Here is a 22,469-nt window from a genome sequence, read left to right on the forward strand (position 1 = left end):
GTCTGAATAAGATCTGTACATTGTATCAATGTCAATCTCTTCATTGTGATGTATGATGCTGCAGTTTTGCAAAATGTTATCCTTGCAGGAAACAGGGTAACTAACGTATGTATAGGGAATTCTCCGTATTTTTTTTCTTACAACTGCATAAGAATCTACAATCATTGCAATAAAAATTCCAATAAAAGACCGCTGAAATCACAGAGTGAGAAAATTGTTCTGTTCTCAATCTCTCTTCGGATTAAACAAACAAACAAAAAAAGAGGCTCTTCCCGTGCAGGGCTGCCATCACTCCTAACAGCTGCTTTACCCTTTTTAACACAGAAGAGCAGACCTCAGGCTCAAATGCCCAGACAAGAGAATCCAGGTGGAATTTAATAACACACTTTAATTTAACGTGTATCTACATGATGTAACATGAAATTAAGAACACAGATCCTGGAGCCAGCCAGTCAAGAGTTCCAGTACCATCTCTGCCATTAGCTGTGTGACTTTGGACCAGTTACTTAACATCTCTCACTTCATCTGTAAAATGAAAATGACAAGAGTACCTTGATCATGGTGGGGTTGTGAGTTTTACATCAGTAAGTATGCGTGTGTGTGCGCACATACATATATGTGTGTCTGGCACTAAAGTGTTAGCTATCATTATTATCTTTACCATAACAAAGATGAGGAAAAATCACAGAAGTTTTAGAAAGTTTTAGAAGCACAGATGTAGGACATACTACCTCTCGGAGTGTGCCCCTTCGCCCCTCGGTTACCCTGAGCCCATACCCGGTTACAAAAGGCACCCACCTGCGCACTTGGTGCGGCTGACCAGGGGCGGCCCAGGGCGGCCAGTGCCGCCGTCCCCCGGGCGCGTGAGCAGCACGCTGATCTCGTACTCGGTGTCGGGGTCCAGGTGCCACAGTTTGTAGGTCTGTAGGCTGACGGCATGCACCTCCGCCCACGGGCCACGCGACATGCGATACTCTATCTCCTTGCGCACGATCGGGCCATCGCCAATGATGGAGTTGGTATTGAGCTGGATGATGAGGTAGGTGGGACCCGCGCGCAGCAGCTGCGGGGGTGCAATGGGAGTGGGGGGTTCTGCGAGGACATAGAGGAGAGGAGAAGGCGACCGGTGCAGTTGTGAGATCCCGGCCCCCAGCTCCGCATCCCTCCACATCCAAATCCCAGGAGCCCGCCCTGTCCTCTCAGACCCTTCATGCAACTCCCAAGCCTTGGACCACCGCCTCTCCCATTCCCCACAAAATCCCCAGGCCCTAAGGGGAGGCTCGCTCCAAAGGCTGACCCTGCCATCACCCCTCAGCCCACACCCTCTCCCTCATTTCCCTCCAAATCCCAAGTCTTCGCTTCCAGAGGCTGACCGCATGACCAACCCCGAGTCCCTACAGCCAGGCCCGGCTTGATCAGGCTCACACCTTGACCCTGTCCCTCCGCAAGCCCGCCTCTCAGTCACACCCCGCCCCCTCGAACAGACCCCACCCCTGTGAGTCCCTGCTCCTCGGAGGGTGCATGCTGGCCCCCCCTCCGAGAGCGTGCATGCGCTGACCCTTGACGATGAGCTCTGCGAAGTTGGAGACGCCTGCGCCGCGCGGGGCCTGGGACACGCAGCGGTACAGGTCCTGCTCCGCGCGGCCCACGGCGGCCAGCGGGAAGGTGGCCAGGAAGCGACGGTGGCTGATGTGCCGCACTCCCGCCGCAGGCACCAGCGCCCCGCTCTGCCGCTGCTCGAAGAGAGAGGCGACAGGGTCAGGGCCACCGGGGAGAGGGAGTCCCAAACTTGCTCTGAACCGGGCGAGTAACTGTCCTGGCCCCATTTAGCCATCCCTACTACGCTGGGGACACATGGGGTGTCTGGGGCCGGTCCGCCACAGGAAGGAAGTCGCTCTGCCTTTGATGGAGAGTGTAGTTGGGGGATCCTGGAGCCGCGCTCCGTCCTGGGGCAATGGAGGCACCCAAGAGGGCAGAGCGGAGCCTAGGCATGTGATGGTGCTGGAGGATGAAGGAAGGACTCGGCTCCCGCCATGGGGGCCCGGGCCCAGAAGAAGTCCTCCACACACACTTTGGCCAAGGTCCCCACCCACCCCGCTCACCTGCAGGAGGAAGCGCTCTGCCTCCGTAGCTCTGCCAGTCGCCATACACTGGAACGAGGCGTTCTGGCCCGCGTTGACCTCCACGTCGCCCAGGCGGGAGAAGTGAGGGGCCTTTGCTGCGGAAACAGAGCCCTGGCGTGAGCTGGGCCTACGTCCCCTAGAGGCAGAAGCCCTGTCCGCCCGCACCCCTCACCTGGAGCCCCAGTGGGCTGGGACTCACCGCAGGGGTAGCTGAGAAGCAGGATGTCATCGAGGCCCATGTAGCCGCTGCGGTCTGGAGAGATGAGGGCCTCAAACAGCACCTGGGGGAGGCGGGAAGGTGCCTGTCATGCTGACTTCCCTCCAGCCCTGCCTGGCAAGGAGCCACAAGAGCCCCTTTTTAGCTCTGCTCCAGCCGCATCCTCAACCAGCAGAGGTCAGTCCAACTCACAAAGACCCTCCCAACCAAGCCAGCTAGTGGGGAAGGGTGGGGTGTTGGTACCCAGGACTGACAAGGTCAAGGCCAGAGGTTCTGTCCCAATCCTGGACAGTTTCCTTGAAGCAGCAAAACTCTTCCCAGCCAGACTGGGTTTCCAGGTCAGCACAGTTCCAACTCACCCTTGACCCCTGCCATAGACTATTCCTATTAAGAATGACCTCTGATGCTGAATCCAGACTGAACCATCACTAAATAACCCAATGCTCACCACAGACTAACCCCTGACCTTGACCACATATTCACTCCTGATGCTGAACACAAACTAATTCCAACCTCAGCCCTTGCTTACTCTGACCTCAAGCTGACACCCCACTACCGGCTGCCCCCAGGTATAGGCTGACCACAGACTGAGCCCAGCTCACCTGATATTCATTGGGCCAGAAGGTGCTGACAGCCAGCTCAGCCTGGTGCCACTGACGGCCATGGGATCCAGTCATATTCCAGACAGCGCTGCCCAGGGGACCCCCATTGACACGCACGTAGATACCCAAGGTGCCCGGGCTGTGCCCATCCCTGCTGTACAGGAAGTAGCTAAACTGCACGCAGTGGGTATCATTCTCGCTCAGGCTCTGGAAGATGACATGGGCTCGCTGGCCTGGGGCATGCTGGGAAGCATTGACCATCAAGTAGGAGCCTGGAAAGAGAAGAGGGAGAGTCAGGGGCTAAGGAGACCTTGGGGGAGGACCAGGGTCAGGTGGGCACAGAGGAGGGGGATGGAAACAAAGGACTGCAGGCATTTGGACCCACTGTGAGTCAGGGGTTCTGAGTTCTGGTCCCAGCTCTGATTTACTGGGTAAGAGCCTTCACTTCCCTGCGTCTGTTTCCCAAAGGAGACAGTTAGAGCAGCAATAACACCCCGCAAACCTGACTTTGTCAAAACCTTTTATATGGCTCCTTACCACCTACAATCATAATCCAAGCTTATGCTGATCCAAGGCTTTCGCCATGTTCTGAGCTGTCCTTGGAGGCAGGGACTAGGTCATTCATCTCAGGAGTGAAGTGTCTGGCAGGACAACCTTCAGAGGCCATGTCTTCTGAAGCCTCTCTCCCCCTCCCCGCCCCCAGTCCTTCTATGGGCTTCTCTCCTGGCCCTTTGATCATTAAAAAAGTGTGTATGTCTCCTACCAGCCTGTGATGCCTCAGGGCTCCGCTGTGTCCTCAGCACAGGCTCTGATCCCAAGCTGAATGAATGTGTAGAACAGATTGAATGAAAGGACTCTAACTTCCCTTCCAGCCCCCATCCTGGTGTCTAAATTCCTGGGATACCATTCTCTTGATGTCCAACCTGAAGGAAGGCAAACTGGCCCCTTCCCCAGAGATCCAGGCTATGTGCTAGCCTGAGGGTGGGGTGCAGGAGTGGACTGGACTCCTCAGGACCTGGCTGGGGGGGTTATGGCTTCCCTTCTGTGGAGAGAAGACCCCAGGAGCTGCGAAGGGGGTATTCGCAGCCACCCAGCTCTACTTCCTCCTGGGCGAGGCTGCCAGCCAACACAAGCTCATGCAGCTCCCTGCGCTGGGAGGACTCCCCAGGGACTCCGCCGGAGGGGCTCTCATTCATCTCTGCAAGCCAGAAGCCTATGAAGGAAGCTCCTGGCTCAGTCCTGGTGGGGTAGTAAACAAAACTACCCAGGTCCTCATCCCCACCCAGGAAGAGGCAGATCCCAGCCCCCCCAGGAGCCGCTCTTAACCCACTTTTCCATCCTCCCCACACACACACACCTCCGTGAGCAGCTGTGTGTCTTTCTCCCCCTTTCAATCTGACACTTTGTTCTTGCCTCTTCCTCCTTCTGCCTCTCTCCTCTCTCTCTTTCCCTAGGTTTTTCTCACTCTGCATCCTTTCCCTTCTCTTTCATTTACTCCCTTCACCCCCATGGCTCTTCCTTCTCCTCCCTCCTGCTCTCTGTCTCTGAGTGACTCTCCCTCCTTCCTTCTGTCTCCACCCCCAACACCCTTCCCTAGAATGTGAGCGCCAAGAGAGCAGAGACTGCGTCTGTCTTGCTGACCACGGCATGCCCACGAGGCAGCACGAGGCCCATGTTAGATGCTGAATGTCTCTCCCCTCTCTCACTGGATGTGCCTCTGCTTGTGTGTGAGAGAGAGAGGCAGAGCCCACACAGGGGGTCAGGACTGTTAGAGGTGAATTCAAATCACCTTGTACCTGACTGCCAACCATGTACCAGACTGGGCCCTGGGGATATGGAGACGGCCCACATAGTGTCCCTACTATGTGGGGCACCTTGACAGATCACTGTCACACAGGTCAGACTTTGACACCTGATAGTCCAGAGTTCAAACAAGGAGCTGAAAGCAACAGATGAATGCCCCAGGGAGGGCACAGTGGCCCAGAAGAGAGAGGCAGAGAGGGCTCCAGGAGGCAAGGCCAGTGGTAGATGAGGGTGAGGAGGCTGCCTGTGCCATGTCTTGGAGTGCCTTTCTCCTGTTCGCTTCAGTTCCTGGCTCCACCACTGAGAATCTTTGCTGCCCCTCCCCCGCACCTTTGACAGCAGGCGCCATCTTGGCCATGCAGTGAGCTGAACAGTTAGAGCCTGGCCCACTACTGTGATAGGGCAAAGGAGAGGGGTCTGCAGGCTGTCCAATGCTTGGGTGCCCTCAGCAAGCCCATCTGGTTCTCACGCTATGCTGTGTCCTCCGACCCAGACTTCATCGGTAATAATGTTGATAATTTGTCTTATCCTCTTCTTAACTTCCAGTTGATTCTGTACCCAGTGAAAAGGGGTGCTAATAATTGGGCCCCATCAAACACCTCCAACAACAGCAACTAAACCTTAATTGAACCCCTACATGCCACCTCCCTGTTATGCACTTTATAGGTATTATCTAATAATCTTTGAAATAGATTATAGTTCTCCCCATTTTACAGTTAAGAAAACGAAAACTCAGAGACGTTAAGTGACTTGCCCAAGGTCACACAGCTGGTAAAGTGATAACGCCAGGACTTGAAGCCTGGAATCAGTGCTCGAGGGGCCACCATCAGAGTAGAAGGCCAGTACTAGAATCCACATAATTAGTCTCCTGACTCCCAGTCCGGTGCTCACAATGCCAAAAGTGACTTTTCCTGAAATAGAGTCAGAGCAACGTGGAAGCTGGGAAGGATCTGGGACTTATAGGAAAAAGGGGACAGAGGAAGGAAGGTTTTACACACATGCAGCCTCCAACATTACTGCTCTGTCAGCATCTTCAAGTCCTGGGAAACCAGGCTTCAGAAGCTCTCAGGAAGAAGAGAACCTCCCAACAGGTGGAGGATTTAGGAAGACCTGGTGGGAGTAAGGGTGCATCCTGAGCTAAGCTGCATAAGGAGTAATGGGAGGTGGGTTTTAACTTATAGCTTGTAAGGGTCTTTGGTTACTTGAACCTGCACCCATTTTACAGGTAAAACTACCTGATATACACAACTGACAGTGTCCAGAGAGTGCCATGTTCACAATGTCATATATGTCATTACAGATGCCAAAGCAGATGCGGCCCAGAGAGGTTAAGTAATATACCCAAGGTCACACAGCAAGTGGATAGAATGCCCCTAGAAGGAGACAAAGGGGGAATGGTGATTAAGAATAAGCTTACCGTGGGGCAGGTCTGCAGGAGCCCGGGTACCAGGGTGGATCCGCACTTGCTCCCACTGGAAGTCATCATACTGGGCCTGGCTGTACTCGCATGGCACTGCTGGGTCACTCACCTCCTCGAAGGTACAGCCGGCTGTGAGAACAGAGCCTGGTTAATGCAGGCTAAGGCAGGGCTGCCAGCCAGGAGGGCTCCCGGGCCTTCCCTCCAGGTGCCCCTACACTGTCTCCTCCTACCCAGGCCTACCCACCCATCCCCCACTGCTCCCTCCAACAAAACTCTCCCTCCTCCACCCTCTCCCTCTACCAAGGCCCTCTTTTCATCGTTCCTCCCAAACCCAGACCTCCTCATACTGCCCGCTCCCCTAGTACTCCCCAGGACACCCCCCTACTTAACGACCCATCAGAGACCCTCCTCAACAAAAACTAGTTATCATGACTACTATCATGATTACAGCCTCACACCAGCTTGTGAGATCAGGACTAGACTTATCCCCATTTTACAGATGAGGAAACTGAGGCCCAAAGAGTCTGAGTGACTCCCTTAAGGTCACACAGCTAATTAGGGGCAGATGTGGGGTTTGAACCAAGAGCTCCTGACTGCTAGTCAGCGTTCTGTCACCTGCCCCTCCATCTCCTGCACAGAGGACAGACATGGGGCCCTGGGACTGGCAGGGTCATGAATGCCCTGAGCCAGCCCTGATGGGATCTCCTTAAAAATAACAATGGCCACGATCATCTCAGGCTTACAACAAGCCCTGCACAGTGCTAAATGCTCTAGGTGCAGAGTCTCATTTAAGCCTCACCTTCTGAGGCAGGTGCCACTATTATTCCGACTTGACAGATGAGCTTAAGAGATGCGGTGATTGTCCAAAGTTACCCAACTTAGTTCTCTGTCTGCAGGAATGTGACATGCAAAAGCACAGTCATGTGTGGGTCAGGACATATATGACTAGAGGAAGCAAAGTCTCATAATTTGGAACCAACCTTTACAGTTTAAATGAGAAGAGGAGGAAGGAAAAAGAGATTGAAATAGATGTGAGGCCTTTGGTTGGTAATGAGATCCATAAATCTTAGCTAGCTCATCAGAGCCCTGCGTCAGGCACCTAATAAACACCACTGGTTCAGAAAGTAGCCGAGCACTGGTCCCTGCACTCACTCCTGAACCTCAGTGTTTGCAGCCCCGTTGGGGGTCATCCTAAGCATCTGAGACCGGGAAACTGCCTAAGTGGTGAGGAAGCAGGCACACATCATGCCAGGCCCTGTCCTGGGTGCCTGCCAGTCACTGGTACTTCTCCCCATTTAACAGATGAGGTGACTGAGGCTCCAAGGGGTGGAGGGTTCATCCAGTGTAACACGATAGATAGGTGAGTGGGCTTTGGCACCAGACAGACTTGGGATTGAATCTTGACTCTGCAATTTACGGACCCCTCTGATTGTGGCAAGTTGCTTCTCCTTCCTGAGCCTCAGTTTCCTCATGCACACATAGGGTTGTGGAGGACTCGATGTGGGGGTCCACTGAGCACAATGCCTATCCTAGCATGTGCAAACACCCAGGAAATAGCAGCTCTTCGCATGTGCCTCTTGAGTCTACACGAGCAACAGAAACAGGATTCGAACCCATGTCTGTCAGATGCCAAAGGCCACATTTCCCACCAGAAAAGGCTTCCCTAGGAAAAGGAGCAAACATGAGCTGCTTCCCAGGCTCAAGAAGAGGAGGAAAGAGAAATGGACAGTAATTAGGGAGCGGGTACCCTGTGCCAGGCACGGTGCTGGGCGTTTGCACATACAGCCAGTGACTTCACTTTTGGAGGCTCTTATTTCATGTTAGGCAGATCGCGTGAAGCAGGATACGGAAACACACCCAGCAGAGCCAGGCACAAAGGGGCTCACCCTCGTTGGGGGGGGACTCCCTTTATTCTCCTTGGGCCCTACCAGAGTATAAAATGATGACAAGTGGGGATGAGGCTGGCACCGAGTGGATAGGAGGACATAACAAAAGCCTCTCTCCAGAGCTGGGGCAGGACCTGGACTGAGCTCTTTGCCTCTTGGTGTGAAAAACCCTGGTCAGCATAGTGGCTGTGGCCTGTGGAAGGTGGGTTTTAACCCCATCTGTGCTAAGAATGCCTCAGCTCTCCCACTAGAAAATGATCCACAGAGAGAGGACATGGCCAGTAGGGGTGGTCAGGGAGGGCTTCCTGGAGGAGGCGACAGCTGACTTCATTCAGCCTGAGCTGTCTGTTCCTGAGGGTCTTAGCCAAGGCCTCCCTGAGACAAAGGGATTGCCAGAAAGGAAAGCCAAGGATTTAGAGCCCTGGTTGGGGCTCAAGCCCTTCCTGTTTCCTTCACAAATAACAAGACAGCTGCCATCTCACCCATGGCCCTGGGGTGAGCCTGGAAGTGCCAGCTCCTTGGCTTCCTTCAGTTCATCCTGAGCCAGGCCACATGAGCTGCCAGGCCTCCCAGACTGACTGACCTGGTCAAAGGGATCCCCAGACCATCTGACCTTAGCCAGAGTAGCCCCCAGACTGACTGACCCAGGTAAGTGACCCCCAGACAGATAGTCCTGAGCCAGAGTGGCCCCCAGCTGATTGTCCCTGGCCATAGTAGCCCCACTGTCATCCAGATTATGTCAGACCATCTGACTTCAGCCAGAACGACCACCAGATTGACTGACTAACCCTAGACCAGCTAACCATGGCCAAAGTGACCCCTGACCTCTGCCAAATAACTCCTACAACTGACCCCAGCCAGGTTGACCTCCCCAGCTGGCTGACTCCATCCAGAGTGCCCCTTTAGGCAAAATGACTCCCTCCCCCTGGTCCATGTCCATCCCCAGCTCTGTGTCTCTGGGTCAGGCTTATTCTAGCCACAGCCCTTAGGGGTAACATTTCTGAGGTCAGGCTCCCCAAAGACAGCCCCACGCCAACCTCCTCCCCAGCTCACCCAGGGATGAGAACAATCAGCGCTCCCGGGTTCTGGGAAATACCCCATCACCTCCAGTCCGGATGGCTCAGGAGCCCCAAAGCCAAGTCCCAACTCCTGCCAGAGACCCAACTCCTGCTAGAAGCCACCAGCCCAGAGTAAAAAACTATATCAGACTTTGGGCTCAGAGCAAGAATGGTAACCACCAATAGAGATGGGTGGAAGGGCATTTGAGGCAAAGGGCCAGCAGCGGGAAGAAAGGCAGTGAGTAAACACACAGTTCATCCAGGGCACAGAGGAGAGCCCAGATTGGCGAAAGTAACAAAGTAACGGGAGCTAAGAGTGGCGGGAGGGAGGTTAAGGCTACATCAGGGAGGCCTTAAATGTCAGGGTGAGGAGTTTGGCCTCCTTTCGAGTTGGGAAGCCGCAGTTAGGTGTCTGAGCAGGGGAGTGCCTAGATTCAGATGCGACAAGTGATAAATATCCTATAACCAGGAGAAGGGCAGATGGCTTCTCCAGAGTGCACTATAGGATCAGGAGTGGGACAAGCCACCAAGGGGTTGAGAGTCAGGTGTCAGGAACTGGTAAGAAAAGGAACCTCAAGGGGGCCAGCCAACTGGCTCAGTTGGCTAAGAGCACGAGCTCTGATCAACAGGGTCACCGGTTCGATTCCCACATGGGCCAGTGAGCTGCGCCTGAGCTGAGCTGCTACTGAGCTGCCAACAAGTGGGAGGATAGTTCAGCTGGTGAGAGCACATGCTCCTAACAACAAGGTTGCCAGTTCGACTCTGGCATGGGATGGTGGGCTATGCCCACCCGCAACTAAGATTGAACACCTTGAGCTGAGCTGACCTGAGCTGCCTACGGGTCGGCCAGATGGCTCAGTTGTTAGAGCTTGTGCTCTTAGCAACAAGGTTTCCAGTTTGACTTCTACATGGGATGGTGGGCTACGCCCACCCGCAACTAAGATTGAACAAGGCACGCGATCTGCCTACGGGCGGCAGCCGGATGGCAACTGGACTTGGAGCTGAGCTAGCTGTCCTCTCCACAACTAAGACTGAAGGACAACAACTTGGACAACAGCGCTGTTCCCCTTCCCCAATTCCCCAACATTGTTCCCCTTCCCCAATTCCCCAATAAAATCTTTTAAAAAAAGAAAGAAAAAGAAAAAGAAAGGCAGTGAGTAAACACACAGTTCATCCAGGGTACAGAGAAGATCCCAGATTGGCTGCAGTAATGGGAGAAGACTGGAGGGAGGGAGGTTAAGGCTACATCAGGGAGGCCTTAAATGCCAGGGTGAGGAGTTTGGCCTCCTTTCGAGTTGGAAAGCCGCAGTTAGGTGTCTGAGCAGAGGAGTGCCTGGATTCAGATGAGACAAGTGATATATCCTATAAACCATGAGAAGGGCAGATGGCTTCTCCAGAGGGCACTATAGGATCAGGAGTGGGACAAGCCACCAAGGGGTTGAGAGTCAGATCTCAGGAACTGGTAAGCAAACCTCAAGCCCCCATCCTGGGTGCAAGCAGCACACACTCCAATCTTTACCCAGAGAGATGCACAACACACACACACACACACACACACACACACACACACACACACACACACACACACACACCTTCTCTCAGCCTAGTCCAAGCCTTGGGGACACAGTCTCAACTGGACTAGGGACAGGGAGCAAACCAAGCCCCACCCTGTCTCTGTCTGCCAGGACCTCCCTGAGAGGGTGAGTTGAATCAAAGCAGGACCCCCACGAGTTCCCCCAGCCTCAACTGAAACTGGCCCAGCTACATTCCTCAGCTAATCTCCCCAGTCTGGCAGGCGGTTGCCTGAGCAACCGTCAGCCACAATTTGGGAAGGCAGGAGGATGGTTTCTCCACATCCGGCTAGGCTCTGGATGGGGTAATGTAAGGGGCAAAGCAACCTCTGCAGGAGGATCCAGAGTGTGGGAGGGGGTCTCGCTGGTGTAAGCCTGGTGTGAGGGTCTCCACTCCTCCATGTGCCCGTGTTTTCACATGCCGATGTGTGTGCGTGTGTGTGTGTGCGTGTGTGTGTGTGTGTGTACATGGCTGTAAGAGTGACAGCCAGGTACCAACTTGTAAGTACTCAACTGGGAGGCAGGAGACCTGGATCTCATTCTGGCTGAGCCTTTTACTCCCTGTGTGACCTTGGGCCGGTGGCTTGCCCTCTCTGAACCCCTGCTTCCTCACTTATGAGATGAAAATAGGGAACTAGGTGACCTCTAAGGCTGCTTCCACCTCGAGAATTCTGATTCCATTTGTGTGGGTATGCATGTGAGCAAGAATTACTTGAGGGCAGAGAGACACGCTATGGGGAAGAGGTGAGGGTGTCTCAAAGTGTGGTCCGCTAGGCAGTGCGCTGTGAAGTTGTGGGCGTGTCTCACACATTTGTGTGCAGAGGTATATGAGCACATTCAGTGATAAGCATGTGCCTAAGGGGGTGGTGAGTGTATATGGTAGGGTAGAGGGGAGTTTTTGTGTGTGTGCGCGCGCGCGCGCGCACGCGCACGCGCACGCACATGTGAGCACACCCTTTCCTCCCCACCAGAAAGGGAATGGTGCTCTGTGTCAACTGCAGCTACCAGCCGCCACCAGTGTTTTCTGAAGACCCTAGGTAAACAGTCTGTTTGCAATGAGATTTTTGTTCCCTTTGGTTTGTCAATAGAACACCCAGTTCCCAAGGGTGGCCCCAGGAGAAACAAAACTTTTCCCAAAAGATTACAAATTTAAGGGCTGGGACCACACCCAACCCCAGGCACAGCTCCAGCCCTGGCCTGGGGAACCCAAATACTACCCCAATGACAACACAGGTCTATTTCATCATCCAAAGCCACACCCTTATTCTAGATAGCCCAGCCCAAGACTGGAATCAACACTGGCCTCACCCCTGGACATTCTTACCCAACCAGCCCTGTCCTAGGTTCTCTACCCCAGCTACAGATCCACCTCAGACCCGTCTAACCTCCACCTCCTCCCTTCCTGAGGTTAGGGGCTGTCTCTTACACCTTGGAACCCCATCCCCAAGCCCTGTGGATAGTAGATGGCCAACAGTGGCTGGGCTTATTGACCCCGTGATCCCAGAGAGGCTGACCTCAACCAGCCCCACCCAGGCTCAAGGGCCATGACTGCAACCCAGAGACCTGACCCGGCCTACTTCACCGCTCTCCTTGTCCAGAGCAACACATCCAGTCCTCAGCCAGGGAGCCCTGGAGCTGCCCTCCAGTGCCCTGAATAACTGAATCGAGTAAGAGCAGGGCTGGCAGCAACGTGCCCACCTTCTAATCACCCAGGGATCAGCACAGCTGCAACTGGAAGCTCACCCAGAGCCGGCCACAGGGAGAGAAAGCTGAGCTGGTACCCCTACAGGAGCCAACACAGAACCCAGAGATGCCAACATCCTTCCATCTCCACTGAGGCTAGAAGAAAGCCAATTACAGCAGGGGAATCTTAGGCCAGACACTCCCCATCTCCCTGATGAATATGCACCCCGAATCCCAAGGTTAAGGGCAGGGCTGCCATATCCGGTAGTATATGGGGAAGGCACAGGACAGGGCCAGACCCCATACAGTGGCCAAGGGCTGAATGGAGGGCTGGGCCGTGCAGAGGTAACAGTGGGCAGAGTACACAGCCCCTTGCAGTGCAGACCCCCTACGTCATCACATAAAAACCCAGGGCAGGGCAGAGGCAGAGGACTGTGCACAAACCCGTGCAGTGCAAAGACCTACACTTTCTAACTGCTCCGTGGAAGGACAGGGCTATGCGCTGGCATGGTGTGGTGTGTTGAGGGTGGAGGGCAGCAACGCCACACTGGACAGGAGCAGAACTGGTCAGTGCCAAGATGCAGCATACAGGTGCCACATCCAGGTGGGCATGACCCAGCACTTCACAGAGGCACAGCGCACCCGTGCAGTGTGTTGAGTGTCCACGGAGCTGGCGCTCAGTGCTCTTTGATAGGTGTGTGGAGGAATGCCAGGTGCTGAGGTCAAGCCTTACTAGTTCTTCCCCCTCCAGACACTAGCACAGGGCCAGGCACATCGCTGGCGCTCCATGAATTCTCACGGACGTGAAGTGTCCAGTGTAGGCATGCAGAGCAGCACAGGGATACAAGGAAGAGAAGGATGTGGTGCGGTGCGGAAGGAACTGCTGGGTGTGGAAACCCAGTCTTGAATACAAGCTCCACACAGTCCCAGAGTAGGTGCAGATGCGAGGATTGGGGTAGAAAGTGGTACAAACATGGAGTGCAGTGACAGTACTGTGTGGGACAGTGAATTCAATGCAAGGGCTCTGGGTCCTGAGATCCAGAAGATTGCACATGACCCAACAGTGAGCAGGTACAGTGCAGGGTAGGGGTCGGGGTCAGTAATTCTGGGCAATGCACAGATGCAGTGCTGGGCACTGTGCAAAGGTGCTGCCCATAAAAAACTCAGGCCAGTGCCAAAGCCCAACAAAGTGGCCCCATGCTGCTGTGTAAGTACAGACCCTCTGGGTAGTATGCAAGGAGGGGCAGACGAGCATGCAGTGAGGATGTTGCTCAACTGGGGCTGCCAACAGAAACCTGGGAAAGCCTACCAGCCCGACACACCTCAGCGGTAATACTGGGAAAGGCTGAGATCCCACAGCGGGCAGCAGTACAGAGGCAGTGGTGCAGTGTGAAGGGCTGGGCCAGGAGCAGACACATATCCAGTGCGTGCAGTGAAGCAGTGGAACAGGAGTGCTATGTGAGCCAAAGGTGCGCTGTGTTGGTACAGTGCAACTGTGGAATGCAGGGGGGCTGTGTCCAGAAACTCAGGAAGCCCCCAGAACCAAAGCATTACAGATGCCCACCACAACAATGCAGTGAAGTACAGCAAGGCCATGTGATGCAAAGATGCAGTGTTGGGGTGGCATGCCATCTGTTGGCACAGCATAGTGGTGCATTGCTAGGAGCTGTGCCCAAATCCTAGGAGAGTCCACAAGCCCGATACAACAGTGATATTCCACAAAGTAATAGAGCACGGAAGAGAGCTGCAAAGACACAAATGGCAGTACAACTGCAGGATGGAGGTACAGTACAATGGGACAATGCAGAGAAGGAGCTAGCAGACACTCAGGAGAGTCCATGCAGCCAATGCAATGCAGAATCCCAGCACAGGCAGGCAGTGCAGGGCTGAGGTGCAGTGCAGTTCAAGAACACAAAGGTTCCTGAGGTGCAGGAACCCCAGATAGCACACACTCAGAGCAGTCCAGAGCCATGATAAAGCTCAGTTATTAGTGTGAGGCAAGGAGGATGTGACATGCTGCAAAAGTGTGGTGGGGAGGGGTGCACGTGCTGGAAAACCCTGTGCCTGAAACTCTGTCAGGCTGAACTGGCTACCCCGTGGTCAGGAGCTGAGGCCTCATCTACCCTGTGGGCTTCCCTCCACTCCATCCCCCACCCCAACACCTTCCACCTCAGTGACTCTCCAAGGGCACAGGATGAAACCACTGCCGCCCACAGGACAGGCAGCCAAAACTGAGCACATTGTCCAGGTATTTATATCTGGCAGGCAAACAATGAATTCAGATTCTGCTAAAAAGCTTTTGGACAATTAAAGCACATCCCCTGGCCCCCAGCCCAGGGCAGGGCAGTGGAGGGCAGGGCAGGGGAGAGACAGAGAGGAAGACCTATTGGACTAGGTCACGGTCCAGGGTGCGCAGGAAGTGGGATGAACAGGGGGAGGATGTGAGGAGCCAGCCAGACACAACCAACCTGGCTGGTGACTCCTGCCCTTCCCTTCCTGCTACCATCACCCCTCGCAGGCCTGGACTTCATCAGAAGCCAAGACTAAGATTTTCTGAGCACACAGGATGCCTGCACACATAGACACACACTTAATAGCTAACATTTATATATAGGCCACCAGGATCTGTTCTAAACTATACACGTATGTATACAAAATATATCCTCACAGCAAGTCCATGCAGAGTGTTCTGTTATTATCCCATCTCATAGATGAGAACACTGAAGGCCCAGGGAGGTCAAGTAACTTGCCCAAGTGTTACACGGCTTGCAGAGGTGGAGCCAGGGTTAGAACCCAGATGGTCTGGCTCTTAACCACCACACTCTAAGTAAAGCACACATTTACATACATGCACAACCACAAGAGTGTACACATGTGAACACACACATACACACGTATACACATTCTGAGCAATGCATTTCCCACTCTCTTGGCTGAGACCCACCTATCCTGTCCAGATAGGCTTCTGACACCTCCCCCTTCTCTCCACACCCCCCCCCACCCATTCCCCAACCACTGGTTGTTCCCCCAACGCCATCTATCCCCTCATTCCCAGCTGTTCCCATCCCTCAGACATATCATCACCGCTAGTGATCGCTCATCCCCCAGTAGTCCCCCACCAGCTGCTGTGATCTGCCCATCAAATATCGCCAATGACACCCCTTCCCAATTTTCCTATCCCACTCCTTCCCCCTGATTTCCATAATCAACTCCAAAACCTCAGCAACCACTCTAAGCCCCCTTTGGCCTCATCCCTTCTGATTCACCATCAGGTCCTGGGGTCTATACCCTGCTCAAGACCTCCTCTAGAGTCATCTAGCCTCTTCTGAGCTATCTACACCAGGTATCATGCCCTAGCCATTCCATGGGCAATGGCAGCGCCTGCCCAGAGCCAGCCAAGGGGGCATACCAGCCCTGATCCATGACTGCCTTCTGGAGCCCCAGCTCCACCCTCCACCCCTGCCAAGTCTCCCCTGTGTACTCAGGGGCTCACATCAATGCAAACACTGAGTGGGCACCTGCCATGTACAAGGAAGGCCCTTGGGGACGGGAGATGACAAAGACTTGGCCCAGCCCTCAGGGGTTCCCAGCCTAGTGAGTGGGAAAGGAGATAGAAAACAAGCGCAGCACACTGGGATAGGGAGAACTCTGACCCATTGTGCCAGAAGGGGTCTGAGAAAGCTCTGCTGGGGAAGCGACGTCACAGCTGGACTCTGAAGGCTGAGCAAGTAGGCAGGCCCTGGGAGGTAAGGAGGGCAGGAGGGCCTTCTCAGCGGGAGGCACAGCATTTGCAAAGGTAGAGAGGTTGAAAGGGCCTGGCAGGTTCTGGGATCAGCACTGGCCTGGTGATCATGGATCACAAGGTGGACAGGGAGAGGTGGGGTCAGGGAGGAAAGGCCTGAGCATGGAGCTGTCATAGAAAGCAGGGGCTGGGTCACGCGGGCCCTGCCGGCCATGTTAGAGTTTGGGGTTTGTCCTGCGGGTGCTGCAGAACCTTCAGCTTGGGGCAACAGCGTGGCAGCATCCTATGTCTCCCTGAGAGAAGTCATTCAGGTCTCAGGGCCATGGAAGCACTGGAAGGCTGTTGGCAGAATGGAGGCCAAGGAGGGGGCTACTGCAATGGTCCAGGCAACAAATGATGGTCTGGGGACAAGGGGACATGGATTCAACCAAACCTTCTTCACCATGCGTGAGTGATGGTCTGTCCAGACCCATTCCCCTCCCTGAAGTGTTTAGGCCTCACTGAAGATGATGCGGGCCTCGCACCTCTACACCAGCACTGTCCACAGCACTTCCGGCCATGACGGAAATGCCCTCGACCTGCACTGACCATACGATAGCCACTAGCAACATGCAACTCTTGAAGACTTGAAATCTAGCTGGTGAGACTGTGGGACTGAATTTTTATTTTAATGAATTTTTACTAACTTAAAGTTAATAACCACATGTGACTAAGTGGCCACCGTATTAGAGAGTGCAAGTAGAGAACATTTCCATTGTTGTAGAAAGTTCTGTTGGGATTGTGTGGCTCCAAGCAGAGCCATTGGGGCCTCCTCCAGAGGCTCCTGGCCTCAGGGTCTGAAGGGAGATCAGGAGGCAAGTCCAGGGAAGGGGGTGTCACAAGTTGATCTGGCACAGCCCCAGTCCCTGGCCCACAGCTGAGCACAGTCACCAGGACATTCCCCACCCAATACATGCACACCCCTTTCCAAGAGACATACACACCTAAACATACAAACAGATACACAGGGCATGCCATAGCCAGACTCCCAAACACCCACATACTCCAATGCATGTGTACCCTACTGCTGGATACATAGACATCCTACACTCAGATATCCAGACACTTGGATACTCCACACCCAGACACCCAGACACGCAGGCACCTGGACAGCCCCACAGCAAGACACAACACAGAGACACTCCTGCACTTGAACATGCATTAACCTAAGGCCTCCCAGACACCGGGATACACCCACCTCCGGATCCAGAGACACTAGGATATCCTTATGTTGGCACACCCTGACCCTCATGGCACTGGGAGACCCACACCTAGATACTGAGACACCACCCACTCAAATAGCTCCACACCCAAACTCCAGGAATTGAACACTTAGAGACCCAGATACCCTAGCATTGGGCTGCCTAGGGATCAAAGCATCTGGTTGCCTCCCTACTCCAAACTCAGGTGCTGCCACACGTGGTAACCAGATAGCTAGATGCCCTGACAGTCCACACATATGTCCTATGCCTCAGGCTACATTCACACAACCACAGTCATGCACACACACACACACACACACACACACACACACACACACACACACGCTCCCCACTCTGACAGCCCAGATTCCAGGATCACACCTGCACACAACTCAACCAGCCTAACCCCACCTGCAGGGGTCACCACAGGGAGCAGCTCTCTTCCCTTCCCTCAGGCTCACAAGCAGCCAGAACAGAGGCCGTGACCCTCCCTGCCCACTTCCAGATCTGGGACTGAGGGAGGGTCCCCTCTCCTGACGCAGGAGCCTCCCTTCTCCCCAGACACTCACACTGACGGTTGGGACTCAATGCCTCTCACCAACTGCCAAGGCCTCCAGCACAAAGGCCTGTCCACTGACAGGCCTCGCCAGCTGCTGGAGGTGGGGTTGGAGGCCAGCGGGAGGCAGTGCGGGGAGCTGGGGGAGGGGCTGGCAGGCAGAGACCTGCTCCTTTTCTCTCTGCCAGGGACTTAACCTGCCCAGCTCACAGCTCCCTGATGACACTCTCTCCATGTCCTTTTCGCACACAACACCATCCCCCAGCAGAATTTTCCAGATTCCTGGAGGGAAACCTATTTTTTTAGTCTCAATTTTCAGTGGAATCAGTGCGCCCCCATCTGGCACCTCCAGCTCAGAACTTAACCCGCTGGACTTCATTCGTTCTTTCATGCCACATATATTTCACTCAGCACGAGTGGGCCAGGCCTTGTGCCTGGCACTAAGGATTCAGAGGTGAACTAAATACTCGATCCCTGTCCTCACAGAGCTCATGGTCTGTAAGGGAAAAGGAACAATAAACTGTAATTATAATAATTACAATGCTACGAAAACAATCCAATCAACCCCACCTTCCCTTCCTTGGCTAGAACAGGTAGTAACCAAGGAAGACTTCAGGCAGGAGGTGATGCCTAAGCTGAGACCTGAAGGAGGAGCTGGAGCTCACCAGGTGAAGAGGTGACGTGACAGAGTTTGGGGGAGAACGCACAGCTTGTAGAAAGGCACAGAGAGGAGACAGTGGGCAATGGGCATTTAGGGGATATTGATAAGTAGGTCAAAGTGACCAGAGCATAGGATGCAGGGACAAGGGGCACAAAATGAGATGGGGCTGGACAGGCAGGCAGGGGATAGAACAGGCAACAGAGCAAAGGGGGAGGGACTTAAACCCTGAAGGCAATGGGGAGCCTTCAAAAGGGTTCCAACATGCGTTTTTGTTTTAAAAAGATCTCTGGCACCATGGAGGAAGGGATGGAAGGAAGAGGCTGGAGCCTTCCTGCAGTTGAGAAATGGCTGAGGGTGGAGAGATGGGGACAGATGAGAGAGATCCTGAGAAAGGATAGGATGCATCAGGATGCAGGGAAAGGGCTTGGAGGAGGGAAGGGGGTTGAAGGAGAAAGAGAGAAACAACGAACCCCTACAATTCAAGCTAATCCAGACCTGCATGAACAGGCCACCCCCAACTCTAGCTTAGCTGATGAAAGCGTGGAAGGATGGCAGCATGCCTTGAGCAAGCAGGGTCCCAGCCTCGATTTTTCCTGACACCTGAGCTGGGCAGGAGCTGCCCAGGAGCTCAGCACTCCCATCTCACCACTTCCTATGGAGTCCCCAGCCCCATGGTTCAGAAGGGCCAGCTGCCCAGACAAGCCTTTATTGCCCAACCTGAAACCACTGGGCAGCCTCTCCCTCATTCCTGCTGTCCTCAACTCCAGCAACCAAAAGGACAAAATGAACTAGAGCACAGCAGAATAAATTACTGCCAGATTTACATGGCTGAGAGACATCACACACCCACCCTAAACGGGGTAGAGGCACTCAGGAGACATTCAGGAAGCTGGGTTGACTCTACCCAGGTTGGGGGCCAGTGCAGATCCCGCATTTTCTACTAAGGATTTCTAAATTAAGCTCTAACAGTAAGCAATAGCTACAAGGGTACCAGGAACTTTAGAAGTTGAAGTGACCTGCCCAAGGTCACAAGGACAGCAAGAGTTGGAGGCACAATTTGAACCCAGGTCCCCCAACTTCAAATCACAGCCTCTGGGGCTCTGTAACAGTCCTCAGAAACATCTTTTGTTCCCTGGTGCTCACAGACCCTTACGTTAAAATCTACCAGGTACCATACACCATTACTACAAAGCAGATGAGGAAACTGAGGCCTGAAGAATGGAAGTAATTTGCTCGAGATCTCACTTCCAAACCTCAGTTCTTAACAATCCCCCCTGCTGGCAGGAGTTGGGTCACAGGAGGGATCTTGGAGTGAAGGGGAAGGTGGCAGGTGTGTGAAAGCGTATTTGTACCCCCTGGGTTTGATCTCAAGGTGGGAGGGGAGGCAAAGTTGCTGCAGGACAGAGGAGGGGTTGGGGGAGCATAGGGAGGAGGTCTCCTTGGCGTTGTCTCAGACATGGAGCGGTGGAAGTTAAAGTTGTGCCTGATGACCCGGTGCCAGATGGCCCCGGGGCCTCAGGGCCAGTCCCCAGCTCTGACCCCGCGGAAAGACCGCGGGAGTGCGGGGAGGGGGGATTCGAGAGCCCCGAGAGGGCGGCGGGGCCACAAACTCTACCGGGGGAGACCAGTTCTCGGAAGCCGGAGGCCTGGAGGAGTCTCCCACACGTGTCTGGGTGCTGATCCCTACCTGGGGCGTCTCCCGGTTACTCTGCCCCCGGGGTACCAGACGGGAGCCGCCCAACAGGTGGAGATGGGGGAAGCTGAGGCCTCCTGGAGGGGGACTGACCACCCTCACCCCAGGGGAGGATCGGGTGCAACTCTGCTGGAGAGGGCCACAGTCTGGAATCCCAGGCCTCAGGGTGGGATGTGGGGGCTTTCAGAAGTGGGGAGCAAAGACACGCACACAGAAACATAGCCGACACATGGTCCACAGCACACACGGACACACAGACACGAACTCCAGATACACACGTTGATACGCCATCGCACGTACACACACACACACACACACACACACACACACACACACACACACACACACACGACGCCAGGCTCCGAAACACACCCAGAGACAGTGCAATCACACACAGCATACAAGCAGAGACATACGTACACACTCTCACACGTACGGCAGTCCTGGCCGGCGGGGAGGCCGAACAAAGTTGCGGAGTGGACCAGGGGAGTGTCCCGGGAGACCCCGGGGTCCGCGGCGCCTCCTGCGAGCAACCGGAGGGGGCGCCGTCCCGCGGCGGAGAGCCAGGCCCTGCCCGCGCCGGGACGTCGCAGCCCCGCCCGGGCCCGGCCCCTGCCCAGCAGCGGGATGTCGCTGCGGCCCTGCGCCCCCAGGAGCGCCCGCCGGCCCAGCCCTGCCAGAGGCCCCTCACGTCCGCCTCCCGCTCCGGGCTCTCCCCGCCACCCACCCGGCGCCCCGCAGCCCGGGCGCCGCCTCGGATCAGCCGCCTGCCAGCGCCGCGCGGAACTTGCGAAACAACAAACCGCCCGACATGTCGGAGTCGGCGGCCGCGGGGTCCCCATTACTCCCTCCGGATCCTTCGGCCCGGCCCGACCGGGTAGGGACAGGGACGCCGCCTCGACAACTTGTTCCGGGCCCCTGTGCCACACACGCACAAACGCGGGACACACACACACACACACACACACACACACACACACACACTCTGCCACCAGCCCCTCGGGCGGCCCTGGGCCCACAGCCCTGGGCACACAGCCACGGCCCAGGAGCGCACCACACTCGCCACATTCCTGGACACGCAGCCAGCACGCACGGACACACTCACATCCGCTCCAGACACGCTCCTACACACGCATTCTCGGTACACTTGGCATTCACTCGGACCCACGCAGCCCCCCGAGGCGCACACCACCAACCCCAGACACTCCCACACGTACACATCGCGCACACAGCGCACCGACATACGTTCCGGGCCCGTTCCCACGCCTTCACACACGTACACGAATCTCACAAGCACACACACGACACACGCGTTCCCTGATCCACACGCGGACAAAATCCACAGAGCACTCTCGGCCACACGCATAACACAAACACACAACACAGTCTCAGACACACAACAAACAGCACTCCCTGCCACGGCGTACAAAATGCAAACAAACGCAACACATAGCAGATACAACTCCGGACACACAAGCAAACTCAGATGCACACACAACGGACCCACATCCTACTTCGCCGCACAAACACTACACACGGGCAGACACACAGACCCTCAGCTCACACCCAATGCCTCTATGCACACAACATTCACTCCAACGTACTCGTGGACACACAACATACACAGCACCTTTTCTTGCACATACAACTCACGGACACACAACATCCACAGACACAGAACACCCTGAGCACAGGATCGCACATTCAACACTCAGACACACACAGGGGACAGGCTTGTAACGCCCGGTCACCCAACACTCACACTTTCTGCGGAGCTACGCCACGGGCCCGGGGACTCCGCGGGGCAAGCTTGGTCCGACCGACACTCGCTTACCTGCCGGAGTCTCGGTCTCCGGCGCGCAGAGCTGGAAGGTGAGCGCCAGGACGAGAGCTTGGGCGCGGGCCATAATGCACCGCTGCCTGCCCCGGGGCCCGGCGCGGGGGGCGCCGCCGGAGCCCGAGCCGAGCCCGAGGCGAGCCAGAGCCGGAGCGAAGCAGCGCCGCGCGGAGCGGGACTGGCGCCGAGTCCAGAGCGGGAGCCCAAGCAAGCGGGGCGCTGACGTCAGACCCGGCTGCGCGTTGCGCGGTCTCGCGGCGCCCCCTGCTGACAGTCGTGCGTGCCGCTGCCGGTTCAGGTTTCCCGCTACCCAGGCGCGCCCTTCCCCCACTCCTGCACCCACTCCTGGAAGTCCCAACGTGGGCCCGGACCCTAC

At 55.3% G+C, this 22,469-nt stretch overlaps 1 protein-coding gene across 1 annotated transcript in view; it reads right to left on the bottom strand.

Moving 5' to 3' along the window:
- Window positions 1–22,259, bottom strand: part of PTPRU (protein tyrosine phosphatase receptor type U) — a 92,989-nt gene extending 70,730 nt beyond the window's left edge. The window contains exons 1-7 of the mRNA XM_019657687.1: window positions 22,091–22,259; window positions 6,163–6,294; window positions 2,943–3,214; window positions 2,323–2,404; window positions 2,103–2,218; window positions 1,559–1,733; window positions 799–1,092 (exon numbers count right to left, since the gene is read on the bottom strand). Coding sequence (XP_019513232.1) covers window positions 799–1,092; window positions 1,559–1,733; window positions 2,103–2,218; window positions 2,323–2,404; window positions 2,943–3,214; window positions 6,163–6,294; window positions 22,091–22,163 — 1,144 coding nt within the window. The 5' untranslated portion in view covers window positions 22,164–22,259. The remainder of the gene's footprint in view (window positions 1–798; window positions 1,093–1,558; window positions 1,734–2,102; window positions 2,219–2,322; window positions 2,405–2,942; window positions 3,215–6,162; window positions 6,295–22,090) is intronic.
- Between the last annotated feature and the right edge of the window lie 210 nt (window positions 22,260–22,469).

The sequence above is a fragment of the Hipposideros armiger genome, unplaced genomic scaffold (genome assembly GCF_001890085.2).
Source record: "Hipposideros armiger isolate ML-2016 unplaced genomic scaffold, ASM189008v1 scaffold_10, whole genome shotgun sequence".
Lineage (NCBI taxonomy): Eukaryota > Metazoa > Chordata > Mammalia > Chiroptera > Hipposideridae > Hipposideros > Hipposideros armiger.